The sequence below is a fragment of the Bombina bombina genome, chromosome 3, assembly GCF_027579735.1.
Source record: "Bombina bombina isolate aBomBom1 chromosome 3, aBomBom1.pri, whole genome shotgun sequence".
In the NCBI taxonomy this organism is placed as follows: Eukaryota; Metazoa; Chordata; class Amphibia; order Anura; family Bombinatoridae; genus Bombina; species Bombina bombina.
In genome coordinates, this window is record NC_069501.1 from 602,570,682 (window position 1) to 602,598,426 (window position 27,745).

The window sequence follows — 27,745 nt, forward strand, 5'->3', positions numbered from 1 at the left end:
ACTTTTGGAAGAAAACCAGGTTTAGTACGCAAAACCACCTTATCTGCATGGAACACCAGATAAGGAGAAGAACACTGCAGAGCAGATAATTCTGAAACTCTTCTAGCAGAAGAAATCGCAACTAAAAACAAAACTTTCCAAGATAATAACTTAATATCAACGGAATGTAAGGGTTCAAACGGAACCCCCTGAAGAACTGAAAGAACTAGGTTGAGACTCCAAGGAGGAGTCAAAATTTTGTAAACAGGCTTGATTCTAACCAGAGCCTGAACAAAGGCCAATTGCAAGGTGGCGTCTAGGGTGAAAGAATTAGCCAATTTAAGAGCACGAATTCTGTCCATAATCTCCTCGTAAGAAGAAGAATTACTAATAATCGCCTTTCCTAGCTCATCAAACTAGAAACACGCGGCTGCAGTGACAGGGACAATGCATGCAATTGGTTGTAGAAGGGAACCTTGCTGAACAAACATCTTTAGCAGACCTTCTAATTTTTTATCCATAGGATCTTGGAAAGCACAACTATCTTCTATGGATATAGTGGCGCGCTTGTGTAGAGTAGAAACCGCCCCCTCGACCTTGGGGACTGTCTGCCATCAGTCCTTTCTGGGGTCGACTATAGGAAAACAATTTTATAAATATGGGGGGAGGTACTAAAGGTATACCGGGCCTGTCCCATTCTTTACTAACAATGTACGCCACCCGCTTGGATATAAGAAAAGCTTCGGGGGGCCCCGGGACCTCTAAGAACTTTTCCATTTTACATAGTGGTTCTGGAATGACCAGATAATCACAATCATCCAAATTGGATAACACCTCCTTAAGCAGAGCGCGGAGATGTTCCAACTTAAATTTAAAAGTAATCACATCAGGTTCAGCTTGTTGAGAAATGTTTCCTGAATCTGAAATTTCTCCCTCAGACAAAACCTCCCTGGCCCCCTCAGACTGGTGTAGGGGCCCTTCAGAAACCATATCATCAGCGTTCTCATGCTCTACAGAATTTTCTAAAACAGAGCAGTCGCGCTTTCGCTGATAAGTGGGCATATTGGCTAAAATGTTTTTGATAGAATTATCCATTACAGCCGTTAAATGTTGCATAGTAAGGAGTATTGGCGCACTAGATGTACTAGGGGCCTCCTGTATGGGCAAGACTGGTGTAGACGAAGGAGGGGATGATGCAGTACCATGCTTACTCCCCTCACTTGAGGAATCATCTTGGGCATCATTTTTACTAAAAAAATTTTTATGACATAAAATACATATAGTTAAATGAGAAGGAACCTTGGTTTCCCCACAGTCAGAACACAATCTATCTGGTAGTTCAGACATGTTAAACAGGCATAAACTTGATAACAAAGCACAAAAAACGTTTTAAAATAAAACCGTTACTGTCACTTTAAATTTTAAACTAAACACACTTTTTTATTGCAATTGCGAAAAAGTATGAAGGAATTGTTCAAAATTCACCAAAATTTCACCACAGTGTCTTAAAGCCTTAAAAGTATTGCACACCAAATTTGGAAGCTTTAACCCTTAAAATAACGGAACCGGAGCCGTTTTTATATTTAACCCCTTTACAGTCCCTGGAATCTGCTTTGCTGAGACCCAACCAAGCCCAAAGGGGAATACGATACCAAATGATGCCTTCAGAAAGACTTTTCTATGTATCAGAGCTCCACACACATGCAGCTGCATGCCATGCTGTCCTCAAAAACAAGTGCGCCATACCGGCGCGAAAATGAGGATCTGACTATGATTAGGGAAAGCCCCTAAAGAATAAGGTGTCTAAAACAGTGCCTTGCCGATATAATCATATCAAAATACCCAGAATAAATGATTCCTCAAGGCTAAATATGTGTTAATAATGAATCGATTTAGCCCAGAAAAAGTCTACAGTCTTAATAAGCCCTTGTGAAGCCCTTATTTACTATCTTAATAAACATGGCTTACCGGATCCCATAGGGAAAATGACAGCTTCCAGCATTACATCGTCTTGTTAGAATGTGTCATACCTCAAGCAGTAAGAGACTGCACACTGTTCCCCCAACTGAAGTTAATTGCTCTCAACAGTCCTGTGTGGAACAGCCATGGATTTTAGTTACGGTGCTAAAATCATTTTCCTCATACAAACAGAAATCTTCATCTCTTTTCTGTTTCTGAGTAAATAGTACATACCAGCACTATTTTAAAATAACAAACTCTTGATTGAATAATAAAAACTACAGTTAAACACTAAAAAACTCTAAGCCATCTCCGTGGAGATGTTGCCTGTACAACGGCAAAGAGAATGACTGGGGTAGGCGGAGCCTAGGAGGGATCATGTGACCAGCTTTGCTGGGCTCTTTGCCATTTCCTGTTGGGGAAGAGAATATCCCACAAGTAAGGATGACGCCGTGGACCGGACACACCTATGTTGGAGAAAGCTCATTCCCTGTGACAGGTTGTCCAGGGTCAGCCACCAACGGAGTGAATCTCTGGTCCTTTGATCTACTTGGATCGTCGGAGACAAGTCTGTATAATCCCCATTCCACTGTCTGAGCATGCACAGTTGTAATGGTCTTAGATGAATTCGTGCAAAAGGAACTATGTCCATTGCCGCAACCATCAAACCTATTACTTCCATGCACTGCGCTATGGAAGGAAGAAGAACAGAATGAAGTACTTGACAAGAGCTTAGAAGTTTTGATTTTCTGGCCTCTGTCAGAAAAATCTTCATTTCTAAGGAATCTATTATTGTTCCCAAGAAAGGAACTCTTGTTGACGGGGACAGAGAACTTTTTTCTATGTTCACTTTCCACCCGTGAGATCTGAGAAAGGCTAGGACAATGTCCGTATGAGCCCTTGCTTTTGACAGAGACGACGCTTGAATCAGGATGTCGTCCAAGTAAGGTACTACTGCAATGCCCCTTGGTCTTAGCACCGCTAGAAGGGACCCTAGTACCTTTGTGAAAATCCTTGGAGCAGTGGCTAATCCGAATGGAAGTGCCACAAACTGGTAATGCTTGTCCAGAAAGGCGAACCTTAGGAACCGATGATGTTCCTTGTGGATAGGAATATGTAGATACGCATCCTTTAAATCCACCGTGGTCATGAATTGACCTTCCTGGATGGTAGGAAGGATCGTTCGAATGGTTTCCATTTTGAACGATGGAACCCTTAGGAATTTGTTTAGAATCTTGAGATCTAAAATTGGTCTGAATGTTCCCTCTTTTTTGGGAACTATGAACAGGTTGGAGTAAAACCCCATCCCTTGTTCTCCTAATGGAACAGGATGAATCACTCCCATTCTTAACAGGTCTTCTACACAATGTAAGAATGCCTGTCTTTTTATTTGGTTCGAAGATAATTGAGACCTGTGGAACCTTCCCCTTGGGGGTAGTTCCCTGAATTCCAGGAGATAACCTTGAGAAACTATTTCTAGCGCCCAAGGATCCTGAACATCTCTTGCCCAAGCCTGAGCAAAGAGAGAAAGTCTGCCCCCCACCAGATCCGGTCCCGGATCAGGGGCCAACACTTCATGCTGTTTTGGTAGCAGTGGCAGGTTTCTTGGCCTGCTTACCCTTGTTCCAGCCTTGCATCGGTCTCCAGGCTGGTTTGGTTTGAGAAGTATTACCCTCTTGCTTAGAGGGTGTAGAATTTGAGGCTGGTCCGTTTCTGCGAAAGGGACGAAAATTAGGCTTATTTTTAGCCTTAAACGACCTATCCTGCGGAAGGGCGTGGCCCTTTCCCCCAGTGATGTCTGAAATAATCTCAAGTCAGGGCCAAACAGTGTTTTACCCTTGAAAGGGATGTTAAGCAATTTGGTCTTGGAGGACACATCCGCTGACCAAGACTTCAGCCAAAGCGCTCTGCGCGCCACGATAGCAAACCCTGATTTCTTCGCCGCTAATCTAGCTATTTGCAAAGCGGCATCTAAAATAAAAGAGTTAGCCAATTTAAGTGCCTGAACTCTGTCCATAACCTCCTCATACGAAGATTCTTTATTGAGCGACTTTTCTAGTTCTTCGAACCAGAAACACGCTGCTGTAGTGACAGGAACAATGCATGAAATTGGTTGTAGAAGGTAACCTTGCTGAACAAAAATCTTTTTAAGCAAACCCTCTAATTTTTTATCCATAGGATCTTTGAAAGCACAACTATCTTCTATAGGGATAGTAGTGCGCTTGTTTAGAGTAGAAACCGCCCCCTCGACCTTGGGGACTGTCTGCCATAAGTCCTTTCTGGGGTCGACCATAGGAAATAATTTCTTAAATATAGGGGGAGGAACAAAAGGTATGCCGGGCCTTTCCCATTCCTTATTAACAATGTCCGCCACCCGCTTGGGTATAGGAAAAGCATCGGGGGGCACACGGGACCTCTAGGAACTTGTCCATCTTACATAATTTCTCTGGAATGACCAAATTGTCACAATCATCCAGAGTAGATAATACCTCCTTAAGCAGAGCGCGGAGATGTTCTAATTTAAATTTAAAAGTAATAACATCAGGTTCAGCTTGTTGAGAAATTTTTCCTGAATCTGAAATTTCTCCCTCAGACAAACCTCCCTCCTGGCCCCTTCAGATTGGTGTGAGGGTATGTCAGAACAATTATCATCAGCTTCCTCTTGCTCTTCAGTATTTAAAACAGAGCAATCGCGCTCTCTCTGATAAGTGGGCAATTTGGATAAAATGTTTTTAATAGAATTATCCATTACAGCCGTTAATTGTTGCATAGTAATAAGTATTGGCGCACTAGATGTACTAGGTGCCTCTTGTGTGGGCATGACTGGTGTAGACACAGAAGGGGATGATGCAGTACCATGCTTACTCCCCTCACTTGAGGAATCATCTTGGGCAACATCATTATCAGTGGCATCATTGTCCCTATTTTGTTTGGACACTATGTCACAATCATCACATATATTTAAATGGGGAGAAACCTTGACTTTCAAACATATAGAACATCGTTTATCTGATGGTTCAGACATGTTAACAGGCATAAACTTGATAACAAAGCACAAAAAACGTTTTAAAATAAAACCGTTACTGTCACTTTAAATTTTAAACTGAACACACTTTATTACTGAATATGTGAAAAAGTATGAAGGAATTGTTCAAAATTCACCAAAATTTCACCACAGTGTCTTAAAGCCTTAAAAGTATTGCACACCAAATTTGAAAGCTTTAAATCTTAAAATAACGGAACCGGAGCCGTTTTTACATTTAACCCCTATACAGTCCCAGGTATCTGCTTTGCTGAGACCCAACCAAGCCCAGAGGGGAATACGATACCAAATGACGCCTTCAATAAGCTTTTTCAGTGGTTCTTAGCTCCTCACACATGCATCTGCATGCCTTGCTCTCCAAAAACAACTGCGCATTAGTGGCGCGAAAATGAGGCTCTGCCTATGACTAGAAAAGGCCCCCAGTGAAAAAGGTGTCCAATACAGTGCCTGCCGTTTTTTTCAAAACAATCCCCAAGATTATAAGAACTATTTATAGTTATAATCCACTAAATATGCTTAGAAAGTAATCGTTTTAGCCCAGAAATATGTCTACCAGTCTTTAAAGCCCTTGTGAAGCCCTTTATTCTTATACTTAACTAAGAAAATGGCTTACCGGTTCCCATAGGGAAAATGACAGCCTTCCAGCATTACAAAGTCTTGTTAGAAATGTGGCCAGTCATACCTCAAGCAGCAAAGTCTGCCCACTGTTTCCCCCAACTGAAGTTATTTCATCTCAACAGTCCTGTGTGGAAACAGCCATCGATTTTAGTAACGGTTGCTAAAATCATCTTCCTCTTACAAACAGAAATCTTCATCTCTTTTCTGTTTCAGAGTAAATAGTACATACCAGCACTATTTTAAAATAACAAACTCTTGATTGAAGGATAAAAACTACATTTAAAGGGACAGTCTAGGCCAAAATAAACTTTCATGATTCAGATAGAGCATGTAATTTTAAACAATTTTCCAATTTACTTTTATCACCAATTTTGCTTTGTTCTCTTGGTATTCTTAGTTGAAAGCTTAACCTAGGAGGTTCATATGCTAATTTCTTAGACCTTGAAGGCCACCTCTTTTGAGATTGCATTTTAACAGTTTTTCACCACTAGAGTGTAATAGTTCACGTATTTCATATAGATAACACTGTGCTCGTGCACGTGAAGTTATCTGGGAGCAGGCACTGATTGGCTAGAGTGCAAGTCTGTCAAAAGAACTGAAAAAAGGGGCAGTTTGCAGAGGCTTAGATACAAGATAATCACAGAGGTTAAAAGTATATTATTATAAATGTGTTAGAAATGCAAAACTGGGAAATGGGTAATAAAGGGATTATCTATCTTTTAAAAGAATAAAAATTCTGGTGTAGACTGTCCCTTTAAACACCAAAAAACTCTTAACCATCTCCGTGGAGATGTTGCCTGTGCAACGGCAAAGAGAATGACTGAGGTAGGCGGAGCCTAGGAGGGATCATGTGACCAGCTTTGCTGGGATCTTTGCCATTTCCTGTTGGGGAAGAGAATATCCCACAAGTAAGGATGACGCCGTGGACCGGACACACCTATGTTGGAGAAAAATATATATAGTGAAGTCCTGTAAACACTAACAGGTAAGAGCAAGTGGAAGAGGGTACTCGCATGCTCTAGAGCTTCAAAATCAAGCTCAATATATAAAAGGCACAGGAAGACTCCGAATGGAGACAAGGATTCAAACTCCCAATGGAGGCATGGACATAGATTCAAACTCCAAATAGAAGCTCAGAAGTGAATAGAAATAAACAATTTTATTGAATAAAAAACAACAACAAGTTAAGTCACAAGGCAAGATACACGAGAATGCGCCAAAGCAAGAACCACCGCAATTACAGACTGTGTAGTTACAATATCGGTTTTGTGCGGTTACTTGGTTCAGTAGGACAAACGCCGCCTGTATTTGTGACGTCACCACGTTCCGACATTCATTTTGCCAATGACCGCTTGGCTTTTTCGAGGAATGCCAAAGCATTACCAGTATATTTCTACACTTATTCCAATGCATCTATAGCAGTGTATCAACAGCATTCTAATTATCTTTAAAACTACACTACTATACATATATATTTGTAAATATCTATACATTCAGATCAAAATATATATATATATATATATATATATATATATATATATATATATATATATATATATATATACATACATACATACACATCTTTATAAGTATTTCTCTATAAATCTATATAATTATATCTGTATAAATCTGTATCACTATATCTTAACACAATTATTTACTGCATAACCATCTATGTACATCTGTAATACTTAAAGGGACACTGAACCCAAATTTTTTCTTTCGTGATTCAGATAGAGCATGCAATTTTAAGCAACTTTCTAATTTACTCCTATTATCAAATTTTCTTCATTCTCTTGGTATCTTTATTTTAAATGCAAGAATGTAAATTTAGATGCCGGCCCATTTTTGGTAAAAAACCTGGGTTGTTCTTGCCGATTAGTGGATAAATTCATCCACCAAAATGCAAGTGCTGTCCAGAGTCTTAAACCAAAAAATGCTTAGATGCCTTTTTTTTAAATAAAGATCGCAAGAGAACAAAGAAAAATTAATAGGAGTAATTTAGAAATTTGCACGCTCTATCTGCATCACAAAATAAACATTTTTGGTTCAGTGTCCCTTTAATTGCCCCACATCTATATTAGCACAGTATCCCACTTTACTTCAATGACACTATTTCTTTACATTTATCATTTTATCACTATGCCACAATCTCTCTATGCACCTTTTTTAAAGGGACAGTCAACACCAGAATTTTTGTTGTTTATAAAAGTATCGTAGAAGAAATTAATCAGGTAAGCATAAATTTACTTTACTTCTACAAGATACGAGTCCACGGTTTCATCCTTACTTGTGGGATACAATACCAAAGCTACAGGACACGGATGAAACGAGAGGGATAAGACAGAGACCTAAACGGAAGGCACCACTGCTTGAAGAACCTTTCTCCCAAAACCAGCCTCAGAAGAAGCAAAAGAAGCAAAAGAAGCAAAAAAGTATCAAATTTGTAAAAAGTGTGAAGAGACAACCAAGTCGCAGCCTTGCAAATCTGTTCAACAGAAGCATCGTTTTTAAATGCCCATGAGGAAGCTACAGCCCTAGTAGAATGAGCTGTAATTCTTTCAGGAGGCTGCTGTCCAGCAGTCTCATACGCCAGACAGATGATACTTTTCAGCCAAAAAGAAAGAGGTAGCCGTAGCTTTCTGACCCCTACGCTTTCCAGAATAAACAATGAATAATGAAGACGATTGACTGAAATCCTTAGTCGCCTGCAAGTAAAACTTCAAGGCACGGACCACGTCCAAGTTATGTAACAGACGCTCCTTCTTAGGAGGATTAGGACATAAAGAAGGAACAACAATTTCCTGATTAATATTCTTATTTGAAACAACCTTGGGAAGGAATCCAGGTTTGGTACGTAAAACCACCTTATCAGAATGGAAGATTAGATAAGGCGAGTCACATTGTAACGCTGAAAGCTCAGAAACTCTACGAGCAGAAGAAATAGCAACCAAAAACTTTCCAAGATAATAATTTAATATCTATGGAATGCATGGGTTCAAACGGAACCCCTTGAAGAACACTAAGAACTAAATTCAAACTCCAGGGTGGAGCAATTGGTCTAAACACAGGCTTAATTCTGGTTAGAGCCTGACAAAAAGACTGAACATCTGCCAAACGTTTGTGAAGCAAAATTGACAAAGCAGAAATCTGTCCCTTTAAGGAACTCGCTGATAACCCTTTCTCCAATCCTTCTTGGAGAAAAGACAGAATTCTGGGAATCCTAACTTAACTCCATGAGTAGCCCTTGGATTCACAAAAAAAAGTAATTTACGCCATATCTTATGATAGATCTTTCTAGTGACAGGCTTACGTGCCTGGATCAAAGTATCGATGACCGAATCAGACAATCCCCGCTTAGATAAAAAGGAAATTTATGCTTACCTGATAAATTGATTTCTTCTATGATACGACAAGTCCACGGATTCATCCTTTACTTGTGGGATATTATCCTCCTGCTAACAGGAAGTGGCAAAGAGTACCACAGCAGAGCTGTCTATATAGCTCCTCCCTTGACTCCACCCCCCACTCATTCGATCGAAGGTATAGGAAGAAAAAGGAGAAACTAAAAGGTGCAGAGGTGACTGAAGTTTTAAACCAAAAAATATAATCTGTCTTAAATTGACAGGGCGGGCCGTGGACTCGTCGTATCATAGAAGAAATCAATTTATCAGGTAAATAAATTTCCTTTTCTTCTATAAGATATGACGAGTCCACGGATTCATCCTTTACTTGTGGGATACAATACCAAAGCTACAGGACACGGATGAACGGGAGGGACAAGACAGATACCTAAACAGAAGGCACCACTGCTTGAAGAACTTTTCTCCCAAAAATAGCCTCAGAAGAAGCAAAAGTATGAAATTTGTAAAATTTGGAAAAGGTATGAAGGGAAGACCAAGTCGCAGCCTTACATATCTGTTCAACAGAAGCATCGTTTTAAAAAGCCCATGTGGAAGCCACCGCTCTAGTGGAATGAGCTGTAATTCTTTCAGGAGGCTGCTGTCCAGCAGTCTCGTATGCCAAACGGATGATGCTTTTCAGCCAAAAAGAAAGAGGTAGTCGTAGCTTTTTGACCTCTACGTTTTCCAGAATAGACAACAAACAGAGAAGATGTTTGACGGAAATCCTTGGTCGCTTGCAAGTAAAACTTCAAGGCACGAACCACGTCCAAGTTATGCAACAGACGCTCCTTCATAGAAGAAGGGTTAGGACACAGAGAAGGAACAACAATTTCCTGATTAATATTCTTATTTGAAACAACCTTAGGAATTAAACCACCTTATCAGAATGGAATATAAGATAAGGCGAGTCGCATTGTAACGTTGCTTCAAAATCAAAAGTAATTTGGTTAAATAGACTGAATAAATGTCATGAAAGGATTAATGGAAATTGGAAAGTTGTTTCAAATTGCATGCTCTATCTGAATCATGTAAGTTTAATTTTGACTTGAGTGTCCCTTTAACTTTTTCACAAACTTTGGGTTTCTCACTGAAACTATTTAAATACCGCTTGTGCAATCATGACAAATTATTGTAAAAGCTTCTCTGGGATGCCCTTTGTTTATAAAAACATAATTTATGTAAGAACTTACCTGATAAATTCATTTCTTTCATATTAACAAGAGTCCATGAGCTAGTGACGTATGGGATATACATTCCTACCAGGAGGGGCAAAGTTTCCCAAACCTTAAAATGCCTATAAATACACCCCTCACCACACCCACAAATCAGTTTAACGAATAGCCAAGAAGTGGGGTGATAAGAAAAAAAGTGCGAAGCATATAAAATAAGGAATTGGAATAATTGTGCTTTATACAAAAAAATCATAACCACCACAAAAAAGGGTGGGCCTCATGGACTCTTGTTAATATGAAAGAAATGAATTTATCAGGTAAGTTCTTACATAAATTATGTTTTCTTTCATGTAATTAACAAGAGTCCATGAGCTAGTGACGTATGGGATAATGACTACCCAAGATGTGGATCTTTCCACACAAGAGTCACTAGAGAGGGAGGGATAAAATAAAGACAGCCAATTCCTGCTGAAAATAATCCACACCCAAAATAAAGTTTAACAAAAAACATAAGCAGAAGATTCAAACTGAAACCGCTGCCTGAAGAACTTTTCTACCAAAAACTGCTTCAGAAGAAGAAAATACATCAAAATGGTAGAATTTAGTAAAAGTATGCAAAGAGGACCAAGTTGCTGCTTTGCAGATCTGGTCAACCGAAGCTTCATTCCTAAACGCCCAGGAAGTAGAAACTGACCTAGTAGAATGAGCTGTAATTCTTTGAGGCGGAATTTTACCCGACTCAACATAGGCAAGATGAATTAAAGATTTCAACCAAGATGCCAAAGAAATGGCAGAAGCTTTCTGGCCTTTCCTAGAACCGGAAAAGATAACAAATAGACTAGAAGTCTTACGGAAAGATTTCGTAGCTTCAACATAATATTTCAAAGCTCTAACAACATCCAAAGAATGCAATGATTTCTCCTTAGAATTCTTAGGATTAGGACATAATGAAGGAACCACAATTTCTCTACTAATGTTGTTGGAATTCACAACTTTAGGTAAAAATTCAAAAGAAGTTCGCAACACCGCCTTATCCTGATGAAAAATCAGAAAAGGAGACTCACACGAAAGAGCAGATAATTCAGAAACTCTTCTAGCAGAAGAGATGGCCAAAAGGAACAAAACTTTCCAAGAAAGTAATTTAATATCCAATGAATGCATAGGTTCAAACGGAGGAGCTTGAAGAGCTCCCAAAACCAAATTCAAACTCCATGGAGGAGAAATTGACTTAATGACAGGTTTTATACGAACCAAAGCTTGTACAAAACAATGAATATCAGGAAGAATAGCAATCTTTCTGTGAAAAAGAACAGAAAGAGCGGAGATTTGTCCTTTCAAAGAACTCGCGGACAAACCCTTATCTAAACCATCCTGAAGAAACTGTAAAATTCTCGGTATTCTAAAAGAATGCCAAGAAAAATGATGAGAAAGACACCAAGAAATATAAGTCTTCCAGACTCTATAATATATCTCTCGAGATACAGATTTACGAGCCTGTAACATAGTATTAATCACGGAGTCAGAGAAACCTCTATGACCAAGAATCAAGCGTTCAATCTCCATACCTTTAAATTTAAGGATTTCAGATCCGGATGGAAAAAAGGACCTTGAGACAGAAGGTCTGGTCTTAACGGAAGAGTCCATGGTTGGCAAGATGCCATCCGGACAAGATCCGCATACCAAAACCTGTGAGGCCATGCCGGAGCTATTAGCAGAACAAACGAGCATTCCCTCAGAATCTTGGAGATTACTCTTGGAAGAAGAACTAGAGGCGGAAAGATATAGGCAGGATGATACTTCCAAGGAAGTGATAATGCATCCACTGCCTCCGCCTGAGGATCCCGGGATCTGGACAGATACCTGGGAAGTTTCTTGTTTAGATGAGAAGCCATCAGATCTATCTCTGGGAGCCCCCACATTTGAACAATCTGAAGAAATACCTCTGGGTGAAGAGACCATTCGCCCGGATGCAACGTTTGGCGACTGAGATAATCCGCTTCCCAATTGTCTACACCTGGGATATGAACCGCAGAGATTAGACAGGAGCTGGATTCCGCCCAAACCAAAATTCGAGATACTTCTTTCATAGCCAGAGGACTGTGAGTCCCTCCTTGATGATTGATGTATGCCACAGTTGTGACATTGTCTGTCTGAAAACAAATGAACGATTCTCTCTTCAGAAGAGGCCAAAACTGAAGAGCTCTGAAAACTGCACGGAGTTCCAAGATATTGATCGGTAATCTCACCTCCTGAGATTCCCAAACTCCTTGTGCCGTCAGAGATCCCCACACAGCTCCCCAACCTGTGAGACTTGCATCTGTTGAAATTACAGTCCAGGTCGGAAGAACAAAAGAAGCCCCCTGAATTAAACGATGGTGATCTGTCCACCACGTTAGAGAGTGCCGAACAATCGGTTTTAAAGATATTAATTGATATATCTTCGTGTAATCCCTGCACCATTGGTTCAGCATACAGAGCTGAAGAGGTCGCATGTGAAAACGAGCAAAGGGGATCGCGTCCGATGCAGCAGTCATAAGACCTAGAATTTCCATGCATAAGGCTACCGAAGGGAATGATTGAGACTGAAGGTTTCGACAGGCTGTAATCAATTTTAGACATCTCTTGTCTGTTAAAGACAAAGTCATGGACACTGAATCTATCTGGAAACCCAGAAAGGTTACCCTTGTTTGAGGAATCAAAGAACTTTTTGGTAAATTGATCCTCCAACCATGATCTTGAAGAAACAACACAAGTCGATTCGTATGAGACTCTGCTAAATGTAAAGACGGAGCAAGTACCAAGATATCGTCCAAATAAGGAAATACCACAATACCCTGTTCTCTGATTACAGACAGAAGGGCACCGAGAATCTTTGTGAAAATTCTTGGAGCTGTAGCAAGGCCAAACGGTAGAGCCACAAATTGGTAATGCTTGTCTAGAAAAGAGAATCTCAGGAACTGATAATGATCTGGATGAATCGGAATATGCAGATATGCATCCTGTAAATCTATTGTGGACATATAATTCCCTTGCTGAACAAAAGGCAATATAGTCCTTACAGTTACCATCTTGAACGTTGGTATCCTTACATAACGATTCAATAATTTTAGATCCAGAACTGGTCTGAAGGAATTCTCCTTCTTTGGTACAATGAAGAGATTTGAATAAAACCCCATCCCCTGTTCCGGAACTGGAACTGGCATAATTACTCCAGCCAACTCTAGATCTGAAACACAATTCAGAAATGCTTGAGCTTTCACTGGATTTACTGGGACATGGGAAAGAAAAAATCTCTTTGCAGGAGGTCTCATCTTGAAACCAATCCTGTACCCTTCTGAAACAATGTTCTGAATCCAAAGATTGTGAACAGAACTGATCCAAATTTCTTTGAAAAAACGTAACCTGCCCCCTACCAGCTGAACTGGAATGAGGGCCGTACCTTCATGTGAACTTAGAAGCAGGCTTTGCCTTTCTAGCAGGCTTGGATTTATTCCAGACTGGAGATGGTTTCCAAACTGAAACTGCTCCTGAGGACGAAGGATCAGGCTTTTGTTCTTTGTTGAAACGAAAGGAACGAAAACGATTGTTAGCCCTGTTTTTACCTTTAGACTTTTTATCCTGTGGTAAAAAAGTTCCTTTCCCACCAGTAACAGTTGAAATAATAGAATCCAACTGAGAACCAAATAATTTGTTTCCCTGGAAAGAAATGGAAAGTAGAGTTGATTTAGAAGCCATATCAGCATTCCAAGTCTTAAGCCATAAAGCTCTTCTGGCTAAGATAGCCAGAGACATAAATCTAACATCAACTCTAATAATATCAAAAATGGCATCACAGATGAAATTATTAGCATGCTGGAGAAGAATAATAATATCATGAGAATCACGATTTGTTACTTGTTGCGCTAGAGTTTCCAACCAAAAAGTTGAAGCTGCAGCAACATCAGCCAATGATATAGCAGGTCTAAGAAGATTACCTGAACATAGATAAGCTTTTCTTAGAAAAGATTCAATTTTTCTATCTAAAGGATCCTTAAACGAGGGTACCATCTGATGTAGGAATGGTAGTACGTTTAGCAAGGGTAGAAATAGCCCCATCAACTTTAGGGATTTTGTCCCAAAATTCTAATCTGTCAGGCGGAACAGGATATAATTGCTTAAAACGTTTAGAAGGAGTAAATGAATTACCCAATCTATCCCATTCCTTAGCAATTACTGCAGAAATAGCATTAGGAACAGGAAAGACTTCTGGAATAACCGCAGGAGCTTTAAAAACCTTATCCAAACGTATAGAATTAGTATCAAGAGGACTAGAATCCTCTATTTCTAAAGCAATTAGTACTTCTTTAAGTAAAGAGCGAATAAATTCCATCTTAAATAAATATGAAGATTTATCAGCATCAATCTCTGAGACAGAATCCTCTGAACCAGAAGAGTCCAAAGAATCAGAATGATGGTGTTCATTTAAAAATTCATCTGTAGAGAGAGAAGATTTAAAAGACTTTTTACGTTTACTAGAAGGAGAAATAACAGACAAAGCCTTCTTTATGGATTCAGAAACAAAATCTCTTATGTTATCAGGAACATTCTGCACCTTAGATGTTGAGGGAACTGCAACAGGCAATGGTACATCACTAAAGGAAATATTATCTGCATTAACAAGTTTGTCATGACATTTAATACAAACAACAGCTGGAGGAATAGCTACCAAAAGTTTACAGCAGATACACTTAGCTTTGGTAGATCCAGCAGGCAGAGGTTTTCCTGTAGTATCTTCTGGCTCAGATGCAACGTGAGACATCTTGCAATATGTAAGAGAAAAAACAACATATAAAGCAAAATAGATCAAATTCCTTATAAGACAGTTTCAGGAATGGGAAAAAAAATGCCAAACATCAAGCTTCTAGCAACCAGAAGCAAATGAAAAATGAGACTGAAATAATGTGGAGACAAAAACGACGCCCATATTTTTTGGCGCCAAATAAGACGCCCACATTATTTGGCGCCTAAATGCTTTTGGCGCCAAAAATGACGCCACATCCGGAACGCCGACATTTTTGGCGCAAAATAACGTCAAAAAAAATGACGCAACTTCCGGCGACACGTATGACGCCGGAAACGAAATGAATTTTTGCGCCAAAAAAGTCCGCGCCAAGAATGACGCAATAAAATGAAGCATTTTCAGCCCCCGCGAGCCTAACAGCCCACAGGGAAAAAGTCAAATTTTTGAGGTAAGAAAAATATGATAATTAAAGCATAATCCCAAATATGAAACTGACTGTCTGGAAATAAGGAAAGTTGAACATTCTGAGTCAAGGCAAATAAATGTTTGAATACATATATTTAGAACTTTATAAATAAAGTGCCCAACCATAGCTTAGAGTGTCACAGAAAATAAGACTTACTTACCCCAGGACACTCATCTACATGTTTGTAGAAAGCCAAACCAGTACTGAAACGAGAATCAGTAGAGGAAATGGTAAATATAAGAGTATATCGTCGATCTGAAAAGGGAGGTAAGAGATGAATCTCTACGACCGATAACAGAGAACCTTATGAAATAGACCCCGTAGAAGGAGATCACTGCATTCAATAGGCAATACTCTCCTCACATCCCTCTGACATTCACTGCACGCTGAGAGGAAAACCGGGCTCCAACTTGCTGCGGAGCGCATATCAACGTAGAATCTAGCACAAACTTACTTCACCACCTCCCTTGGAGGCAAAGTTTGTAAAACTGATTTGTGGGTGTGGTGAGGGGTGTATTTATAGGCATTTTAAGGTTTGGGAAACTTTGCCCCTCCTGGTAGGAATGTATATCCCATACGTCACTAGCTCATGGACTCTTGTTAATTACATGAAAGAAATAGACATACATGGCTTTGCCATTGGTGTTTGGTAATTAGAACACCGCTAATTGCAGCTGTGCACCACACTTCTATTATTTCTGGCAGTTAAGGTTAATCAGATAGCTTGTAAGGTTAAAGGGACAGTCAACACCAAAATTGTTATTGTTTAAAAAGACTACCCATTACCCAGCTTTGCATAACCAACATTGTTATATTAATATACTTTAAAACCTTTAAATGTCTGCCTGTTTCTAAGCCACTAAAGACAGCCTCTTATCACATACTTTTTAATTAGCTTTTCACAACAGAGGAGTGCTAGTTCATGTGAGCCACATTGTGCTCACTCCCCTGGGTTGTGGTAGACATTGCACTAATTGAATAAAATGCAAGTCAATAGATAATAAAAAGTCACATGATCAGGGGGTTGTCAGAATAGGCTTAGATACAAGGTAATCACAGAGGTAAAAAGTATATTAATATAAGTGTTTTTTATGCAAAACTGGGAATGGGTAATAAAAAGGGATTATCTATCTTTTTAAACGATAAATAAAATTGAGTTGACTATCACTTTAATTTTAGATGTAGTGTAGATATTACCCACCCAACTGGTGCCTCCCACCCCCTGATCCCTCCCAAACAGCTCACACCCCCACCATCTTCCGTACTGGCAGAACCTTCCTGATTGTGCTCAGTTTCCCTATGCAGAGGGATGCCTGCAGTTCGGGAAGAGCAGCTCTCGGCTGTCACTTGATAGTCAAGACTGCTGGAGCTCCGACGATTATATACACATTATAAGTTATGATGGGCTTCGTACTGTTTGACATATATATATATATATATATATATATATATATATATATATATATATATATATATATATACATATACATACATATACACACACACATCATATTGGGTCAAGGGGTTAAATAAAATGCTTTTTGAGGATTAATCTATCTTAAACAAAATGTATGCTTACATGATAAATTTCTCTTTCCGGATATGGGGAGTCCACAAAGCAATTCCAATTACTAGTGGTAATATCACTCCTGGCAAGCAGGAGAAGGCAAAGAGTACCACAGCAAAGCTATTAAGTGTCACTCCCCTACCCACAATCCCCAGTCATTCGACCGAAGGGAAATGGAAAAGGAATAACACAAAGGTGTAGAGGTGCCTGAGGTTTAGTTAAAAAAAAAAACTGTCTAAATTAAGGGTGGGGTCGTGGACTCTCCATATCCGGAAAGAAAGAAATGTATCAGGTAAGCAAAAATTTTGTTTTCTTTCCTAAGATATGAAGAGTCCACAACATCATTCCAATTACTAGTGGGAACCAATACCCAAGCTAGAAAGACAAAGAATGAATAGGGAGGGAGAACAAGACAGGCAAACCTAAACAGAAGGCACCACCGCTTGAAGAACCTTTCTCCCAAAAGAAGCCTCAGCCGAGGTAAAAGTATCAAATTTGTAAAATTGGGAAAAAAGTATGCAGCCTTGCAATTCTGTTCCACAGAAGCTTCATTTTGTGATTCAGTTAGAGCATGCAATTTTAAGCAACTTTCTAATTTACACCTATTATAAATTTTTCTTCATTCTCTTGCTTTCTTTATTTGAAAAAGAAGGCATCTAAGCTCATTTTTTTGTTCAGAACCATGGAAAGCACTTGTTTATTGGTGGGTGAATTTATCCACCAATCGGCAAGAAAGAACAACCCAGTTTGTTAACCAAAAATGGGCCGGCATCTAAACCTTTCATTTCAAATAAAGATACCAAGAGAATGAAGACAATTTGATAAAGGAGTCAATTAGAAAGTTGCTTAAAATTGCATGCTCTAGCTGAATCACAAAAGAAAAAAATTGGGTTCAGTGTCCCTTTAAGTTGTTTTCTTGGAAGGTTTTGTTTCTTATTGCTATTTCTTCTGCTCGGAGAGTTTTGGAGTGTGATTTGCCTTATCTTTCATGCGGATAAGGCTGTTCTTCGTACTAAATTGGGGTTTCTCCCTAAAGTGGTTTCGGATAGAAATATATATCAGGAAATCATTGTTCCTTCTCTCTGTCCCAATCCTCCTTCTCATAAGGAACGTCTGTTGCACAACTTGGATGTTGTGCGTGCTCTTAAAGTGAATGTAAATTTTGATGTTTAAGTGCCCGGTTTTTAAAACTTTGATTAAAAACAGGGGCACTTTAATTCATCAAAATTTACATTTCACTCCTGTTGTGACAAAAAACTTACCTTTTAAACTACACAGCAGCTGCTGCTTCCTCCGGTCTCACAAGCCATTTCTGATGTCAGAAATGATTGATAGGTCATCCTCCAATCACAGATTCCCCCCCGGGGGATTCAGTGTCTGATTCACTGCTCTGATTGGAGGAAGCCAGATACCTCATTTTAGACCCAGGAAGAGGCTTTGAAACAGGTGGAGGAAGCTGGAGCTGCTGTGAAGATTAAACAGTAAGTTTATTTTCACAACAGGAGTGAAATGAAAATATTGATGAATTAAAGTGCCCCTGTTTTTAATCAAAGTTTTAAAAACCGGGCACTTTAGCATCAAAATTTACATTCACTTTAAATTCTACCTACAGGCTACTAAAGATTTTCACCTGTCTTCTGCTCTGTTTGTTTGTTTCTCTAGTAAACGCAAGGGTCAGAAGGCTACTTTCTCTTTCCATCTGGTTGAGAAGTATGATTTGTTTTGCTTATGAGACTGCTGGTCAGCAACCTCCTGAGAGAATTACAGCTCATTCCACTAGGGCCGTCTTCCACTAGGGCCGCATATGGAACTGTAGCGAGATTGGTGCTCCAGTTCCATATGATCGCAGATGCCCGATTATTACAGACGGTAACACTGTGTGCGTCACAGTCTAACGATCGTTTCTGCTGTGGGTGGGCGGCCCAGCAGCAAAGAGTGGTGTAGGGGTGGCCCTACAAAAAAAACTAAATTTTATATATATATATATATATATATATATATATATATATATATATATATATATATATATATATATATATATATATATATATATATATATATATATATATATATATATATATATATATATATATATATATATATATATATATTTATTGAACCAGTGGTCTAATATGGGGTAATATCTTCAAAAATTGCTTAACATATAGCTACAGAAACCTCTGGGAGAGCATGGATTAATGGAAATAATTTACCAAAATAATAAAAAATTACAGCCATGAATATACAGCATCTTGCTATACAAATCTATATTTCAAGATAAATAACCTTTAGCTTATAATGTATCTTAAATAAACTATCTTTCCTAAGATATGGAGAGTCCACAACGTCATTCCAATTACTAGTGGGAATATCACTCCTGGCCAGCAGGAGGCAAAGAGCACCACAGCAAATCTGTTAAGGGTCACTCTGCTACCCACAATCCCCAGTCATTCTCTTTTCCTCTGTCAATGGAGGAGGTGAAGTTTTGGTGTCTGAAGAAATGAATTCCTTTTTGGGTACTTATCCCTGCTAACATATTGCTACCCTAGTCATAGAAAGCCAGAATTGGTTACTCTGTTTCTTTTTTCTACAGGTATCTGTAAGGAGTATGTGTCCTTTCATGCCTTGTGAGCTGTCTTCCTGTCGGACAGCTAGACTGCAGGTAAGTGTCTTTTTGTCTTCTAGGTACTGGAGACTCGCATTTTAAAAAGATCAATTATCTCTGCAGTAAAAGTAATTGGGACATAATAATCCTTAAAGCAGGATTTATTTAGGTAGGGTTGCAGGCACAGTGTATGTGACTAGGGGTTAATCCCTTATCTGGGGACTGTTCCTCTCTGGCTCTTGCTGTATTAACGTTTTGTATGAGACAAAGTTTTTTTTAATGAGGCTTTGTTTATGGATGGTGTTTATGGAACTTTTTGTTTGACTGGGAGCTGCTTACATCTTTGGTTTTTAACGTTATAATCACTCTGTTACTACGCAGTTTGTTTGGAACGTGCGCTTTTAGTATATGCTCATTTCCTGTGTGGCCGGTCACGCGACTCCTGTATTTTCGACTACGGAGCGGAACAGCATCACTGTTTTCTCTGCATCGGCTATTGAGGTCGTGTTCAAGCAAGACTCTGCACTGTTTTAGAGTCTCTAGAATTGCGGTAGGGCACTTCAGTATTGCTGAGGTGTGGAGGTCCTAAGTTTTAGTTTCTTTCACTTTGGGTGTTAAATGTTATAACGCTTTGGAGAAAAAAAGACTTATTTAAAGTGACAGTAGTCTTTTCTTAAGAGTTTTACTCCTTTATTAACTGACTGCATTATTACAGTTAATTTTGTTGGTGGGGTCAATCCCCTTTTTAGATAACTACTTTGCAGATCTGAGCGATTGTGAGTTTGCACTGAAGCTGTGTGGGGCGCAGGACTATAGCTTGTATGTAATTTGGAAGTGTTCTTGTGGATATTTGTCCCCTATATATTTTCTTAATCTAAGTTTTAAAGCACACACCATACATTCATTTGTATTTATTAACTTGATGGAATAAAAGTTATGTTTTATTAAATCTCTGGTTAAGGTGACCCTCTATGCCATCCATATATACTTATTGGTACTTGCAAGAGTGCTAGTACACTGTCACTTTTTCTTTTTGTATTATCTTTGGTTCTCCAGGATAACCCTCAAGTGGGGGGGTGCCAGAGTTGGATCTGATGGAGTCTCGATAGAACGCCAAACTTCCAAGGTACGGTTCAAGGTCAAGGCATCCTCAGGCCACTCCGATAGACGCTCTGGCCATTCCTTGGTTTTTCGGTCTAGCATATCTGTTTCCTCCGTTGGCGCTCCTTCCACGAGTCATTGCTCGTATCAAACAGGAGAGAGCGTCTGTAATTCTAATAGCTCCTGCATAGCCTCGCAGGATCTGGTATACAGATCGAGTGAAGATGTCATCTCTGCCACCTTGGAGGTTGCCTCTGAGGAAGGACCTAACTTAGGGTCCGTTCCTCCATCCAAATCTTGTTTCTCTGAAGCGGACTGCTTGGAGATTTAATGCTTGGTTCTGGCTAAGCGTGGGTTTTCTGAGTCGGTCGTTAAGACCATGCTGCAGGCTCGTAAAATTTACCTTAATGTATAGCGTAAATACCTTTATTGATGTGAATCGAAGGGCTACTCTTGGAGTATGGTCAGAATTCCTAGAATTTTGTCCTTTCTCCAGGAATGTCTGGAGAAAGGGTTGTCAGTCAGTTCTCTGAAGAGTCAGATTTCTGCATTATCTATTCTTTTACATAAGTATCTGGCGGATAGAGGGTCACCTTAACCAGGGATTTAATAAAACATAACTTTTATTCTATCAAGTTAATAAATACAAATCAATGTATGGTGTGTGCTTTAAAAACTTAGATTAAGAAAATATATAGGGGACAAATATCCACAAGAACACTTCCAAATTATATACACACAGCTTCAGTGCAAACTCACAATCGCTCAGATCTGCAAAGTAGTTATCTAAAAAGGGGATTGACCCCACCAAAAAATTAATTGTAATAATGCAGTCAGTTAATAAAGGAGTAAAACTCTTAAGAAAAGACTACTGTCACTTTAAATAAGTCTTTTTTTCTCCAAAGCGTTATAACATTTAACACCCAAAGTGAAAGAAACTAAAACTTAGGACCTCCACACCTCAGCAATACTGACGTGCCCTACCGCAATTCTAGAGACTCTAAAACAGTGCAGAGTCTTGCTTGAACACGACCTCACTAGCCGATGCAGAGAAAACAGTGATGCTGCTCCGCTCCGTAGTCGGAAATACAGGCGTTGCGTGACCGGCCACACAGGAAATGAGCATATACTAAAAGCGCGCGTTCCAAACAAACTGCGTAGTAACAGTGTGGTTATAACGTTAAAAACCAAAGATGTAAGCAGCTCCCAGTCAAACAAAAAGTTCCATAAACACCATCCATAAACAAAGCCTCATCATACAAAAAACGTTAATACAGCAAGAGCCAGAGAGGAACAGTCCCCAGATAAGGGATTAACCCCTAGTCACATACACTGTGCCTGCAACCCTACCTAAATAAATCCTGCTTTAAGGATTATTATGTCCCAATTACTTTTACTGCAGAGATAATTGATCTTTTTAAAATGCGAGTCTCCAGTACCTAGAAGACAAAAAGACACTTACCTGCAGTCTACCTGTCCGACAGGAAGACAGCTCACAAGGCATGAAAGGACACATACTCCTTCCAGATACCTGTAGAAAAAAGAAACACAGAGTAACCAATTCTGGCTTTCTATGACTAGGGTAGCAATATGTTAGCAGGGATAAGTACCCAAAAAGGAATTCATTTCTTCAGGCACCAAAACTTCACCTCCTCCATTGACAGACGAAAAGAGAATGACTGGGGATTGTGGGTAGCGGAGTGACCCTTAACAGATTTGCTGTGGTGCTCTTTGCCTCCTGCTGGCCAGGAGTGATATTCCCACTAGTAATTGGAATGACGTTGTGGACTCTCCATATCTTAGGAAAGATAGTTTATTTAAGATACATTATAAGCTAAAGGTTATTTATCTTGAAATATAGATTTGTATAGCAAGATGCTGTATATTCATGGCTGTAATTTTTAATTATTTTGGTAAATTATTTCCATTAATCCATGCTCTCCCAGAGGTTTCTGTAGCATTATGTTAAGCAATTTTTGAAAATATTACCCCATATTAGACCACTGCTTCAATATATATATATATATATATATATATATATATATATATATATATATATATATATATATATATATATATATATATATTTTAGTTTTTTGTGTAGGGCCACCCCAACACCACTCTTTGCTGCTGGGCCGCCCACCCACAGCAGCAACGATCGTTAGACTGACGCACACAGTGTAATAATCGGGCATCTGCGATCATATGGAACCGGAGCACCAATCTCGCTACAGTTCCATATGCGGACAGATACCTGGAGCTTAGGAACTCTAGCTCTTGACTGTTAAGTTACTCAGACGTATATATACACGTCTTTTTGGGTGTAGGGGTTAAAAAAATTTGTACCACTATTTCTTATACATATTCTTGAATAATCCTCAACTGATAAGATTTTGCTACTTAATAAATGATCAAATAAAACCAGTGGGTGGCCAGTCTTTTAGACATTACTGTATATTTGATATGCACACCCCTCCAAGGCCCTTAAGATGAGACATTCTGCAATTAGTCTCAGAAATAGTAATCTATGTAATTTTTTAAAGGAGGCAAAGACACCCCAAACAATACAGTAGTTCAACTGAGTATAAGGAAGAAGTTAAGAGTTATACAAGGGGTACAGAGGGACAAAAAAAAAAAAAAAAAAAAAAGAGACTGCCATCACTACACATTTAACATTTGGGCAGGGTCGGGGATTGCCAAGATAAGCATACATTTTATTTTCCTTCTATTGGCAGTGAGTCCACGAGAAAATTCTGAACCTATGGGAAACCAATACCCAAGCTGCGGAGTTCACAAATGTTCGGGAGCGAAGGGCAGTCCTAATTACAAGGCACCACCGCTTGTAGAACCCTTCTCCCAAAAGATGCCTCTGCCGAGGCAAAAACAAATTTATAGAACTTTGTGGCAGTGTGCAATGAAGGACAAGTTGCAGCCTTGCAAATCTGTGCAACTGAGACCTCATTTTTTAGGGCCCAAGTTGTAGACTCTGCACGAGTGGAATGTGCTGTGATTCTTGAAGGGGGCTCTTGACCCACCATTCGAATCAAAAACGCCATTCGAATCAAAAACCAAAAGGAAATGGTTAGAGCTGAGGCCTTCTACCCCCTTGCGCTTACCAGTATATAGGATGCATAAGAAGATTGACAAAACAAAATGCCTTAGAAGCGTGAAGGTAGAACTTCAACGCTCTGACCACATCCAAATTATGTAACAGTCTCTCTTTGGAGGATAACCGATTAGGACAAAGTGAAGGAACCACAATCTCCTGGTTGATGTTGCAAGTATTTACTACCTTAGGTAGAAAGCCAAGCTGAGTCCTCAACACAGACTTATACTGATGGATCACCAGATACAGAGGATCACACATCAAAGCGGATACTCTGCGAGCAGAGGAAATAGCCAATAGGAAAACCACCTTAAAGGGACAGTCTACACCAGAATTGTTTTTGTTCTAAAAGATAGATAATCCCTTTTTATACCCATTCCCCAGTTTTGCATAACCAACACAGTTATATTTATATATTTTTTACTTCTGTGATTATCTTGTATCTAAGCCTCTGCAAACTGCCCCTTTATTTCAGTTCTTTTGACAGACTTGCAGTTTAGCCAATCAGTGATAGCTCCCAGGTAACTTCACGTGCATGAGCACAGTGTTATCTATATGAAACACATGAACTAACACCCTCTAGTGGTGAAAAACCTGTTAAAATGTATTCTTAAGATGCGGCCTTCAAGGTCTAAGAAATTAGCATATGAACCTCCTAGGTTAAGCTTTCTACTAAGAATACCAAGAGAACAAAGCAAAATTGGTGATAAAAGTAAATTGGAAAATTGTTTAATATTACATGCTCTATCTGAATCATGAAAGTTTGTTTTGGACTAGACTGTCCCTTTAATATCATCAGCATGCAGGGACTCAAACAGAGCCCTCTGAAGAACCTTGAGAACAAAATTTAGGCTCCAAGGCAAAGAACTACTGGGAGGGTAGAGGAAGTGGTAGGGATATTTATAGTCTTGTTGGGGTGTCTTTGCATCCTCCTGGTGGCCAGGTAGAGTAATTCCATGTTCTTGCCAATAGAAGGAAATTAAGCTCTCTTTGCAGTTTATGAAAGACAAAATGCTCCACACAGGAGAAAAATTACATTGACCTACCGGAAGGCTCCTCTGGTTCACTGTCATTTTCTTCCTCCGGGGGAGCTTGAGGAGGTGGTGGAGGTACTTTTCTCTCCCTTTCAGCTTTTGCATTTCTTTCTTCTTCTGAATAGTATTCATCTTCTGACAGATTGGCAAGACTTTCATCCATCTCTCTGTATTCCACCTGCAAAACATACACTTTGTCACTTAAAGGAACATTGTACTCTAATATTGTCTTCCCTGTAGTGTCACCAATTGTCCATTTTACCTGCTGGGGTGTATTTAATTGTTTGCAAATATTCTCATTACATTTTGCTGTTCAAAACAATCGTTTTTGCTTGTTGAAACCACACCTATACTGACATTCTCTATAGAAAAGCTGTATAAAAATGAGACCATAGATCTAATTAACCTTAGTGGTGTGTAGGAGACATTTTTGTATCTGAAATAACAGGTTGTGCTAATTAAAACTCCAGCCATTACTAGCTTTTTAAAAGCCAATGATAAGCCTGCATGTTTAAAGAGATATAAATAGAGGCCTACTTTACGTGCAGGCTCAGCCAATTTATATAGACATATGCTTGAAAACAATAGGTCATAAGAAAAGTTAGTCCAAAAACAAAAATAAGCCTAGGAGAAAAGAATGGTTTTCCCCATCTCTTCAGTAGGTATAACAAGTCATTAAGGGAAAACCAATTTTATAGCAGTGTCCCTTTAATCAGACAGTACACACCTTGGGAGTTTTATATAAAATGTTTAGTTATATGTAATGAAACAACTTAGCAATATATTGTGCCCGGTTTTTAAAAATTCGATCAAAAACAGGGGTACTTTAATACATCAAAATTTACATTTTACTCCTGTTGAGAAAAAAAAAAACAACAACAACTTTTAATCTTGACAGCAGCTCCAGCTTCCTCCGCCCGTCGCAAAGCCTCTTCCTGGGTCTAAAATGAGGAATCCGGCTTCCTCCAATCACGGCGTTGAATCAGACACTGATTCCCGCGGGGGGGGAAGCCGTAATTGGAGGATGACCTATCCATCATTTCTGACGTCAGAAATGGCTTCCAACGACCGGAGGAAGCTGGAGCTGCTGTGACGATTAAAAAGGTAAGTTTTTTTTTCCTCAACAGGAGTGAAATGTAAATTTTTATGAATTAAAGCGCCCCTGTTTTTAATCGAATTTTTAAAAAGCGGGCACTTTAGCATCAAAATTGACATTCACTTTAAAAACTTTAAGTGCAGCCTGCTGAACGCTCCAAATACACAGCCTAACCAATTTGCATGAACAAGTCAGTCAAGACAGTGGAGCAAGCTAAGGTGCCCTGTGTGTGCTGTTTTACAGTGTGCCACTAAGAGTGGATGGCTGACAACGTTATGTGCTCACTGCTGAGTATCCAGTTCAGCTTGCAGTCTCTGTCAGTGAAACAGTATTAGTGTGTGACTTTGGTTTGGAGCCTCAACCTATACACACACACACAAAAGGCGGGGGGGGGGGACTGCATCTTAGCCAGCAACTGTCTAGAGCTATAAAAAAAAAAAAGTAAATTTATGCTTACCTGATAAATTAATTTCTTCTATGATACGACGAGTCCACGGATTCATCCTTTACTTGTGGGATATTATCCTCCTGCTAACAGGGAGTGGCAAAGAGCAGCACAGCAGAGCTGTCTATATAGCTCCTCCCTTAACGCCACCCCCCAGTCATTCAACCAAAGGTACAGGAAGAAAAAGGAGAAACTAAAAAAGTGCAGAGGTGACTGAAGTTTTAAATCAAAAAAATATAATCTGTCTTAAATTGGCAGGGCGGGCCGTGGACTCGTCGTATCATAGAAGAAATTAATCAGGTAAGCATAAATTTACTTTTCTTCTATAAGATACGACTAGTCCACAGATTCATCATTTACTTGTGGGATACAATACCAAAGCTACAGGACACGGATGAATGGGAGGGACAAGACAGATGGCTAAACAGAAGGCACCACTGCTTGAAGAACTTTTTTCCCAAAAATAGCCTCCGAAGAAGCAAAAGTATCAAATTTGGAAAATTTGGAAAAAGTATGAAGCGAAGACCAAGTCGCAGCCTTACAAATCTGTTCAACAGAAGCATCATTTTCAAAAGCCCACGTGGAAGCCACCGCTCTAGTAGAGTGAGCTGTAATTCTTTCAGGAGGCTGCTGTCCAGCAGTCTTGTATGCCAAACGGATGATGCTTTTCAGCCAAAAAGAAAGAGGTAGCTGTAGCTTTTTGACTTCTACGTTTTCCAGAATAGACAACAAACAGAGAAGATGTTTGACGGAAATCTTTGGTCGCTTGCAAGTAAAACTTCAAAGCACAAACCACGTCCAAGTTGTGCATCAGACGCTCCTTCTTAGAGGAAGGATTAGGACACAGGGAAGGAACAACAATTTCCTGATTAATATTCTTATTAGTAACAACCTTAGGAAGGAATCCAGGTTTGGTACGCAAAACCACCTTATCAGAATGAAAAACAAGATAAGGCGAGTCGCATTGCAATGCAGATAGTTCAGAAACTCTTCGAGCCGAAGAGATAGCAACTAAAATCAGAACTTTCCAAGATAGAAGCTTAATATCTATGGAATGCATAGGTTCAAACTGAACCCCTTGAAGAACTTTAAAAACTAAATTCAAACTCCATGGCGGAGCAACAGGTTTAAACACAGGCTTGATTCTAACCAAAGCCTGACAAAACGACTGAACGTCGAACATCTGCCAGACGCTTGTGCAGTAAAATTGATAAAGCAGATATCTGTCCCTTTAGGGAACTAGCTGATAACCACTTCTCCAATCCTTCTTGGAGAAAGGACAAAATCCTAGGAATCCTGATCTTACTCCACGAGTAGCCTTTGGATTCACACCAAAAAAAGATATTTATGCCATATCTTATGATAAATTT

General features: G+C 39.4%; 1 protein-coding gene across 2 annotated transcripts in view; it reads right to left on the reverse strand.

Annotated features, from left to right (window-relative positions):
* Positions 1–27,745, reverse strand: part of KDM1A (lysine demethylase 1A) — a 184,878-nt gene that overhangs the window by 137,753 nt on the left and 19,380 nt on the right. For both annotated transcript variants that reach the window (XM_053707204.1, XM_053707203.1), the window contains exon 2: positions 24,847–25,012. In XM_053707204.1, the coding sequence (XP_053563179.1) occupies positions 24,847–25,012 (166 nt within the window). The remainder of the gene's footprint in view (positions 1–24,846; positions 25,013–27,745) is intronic.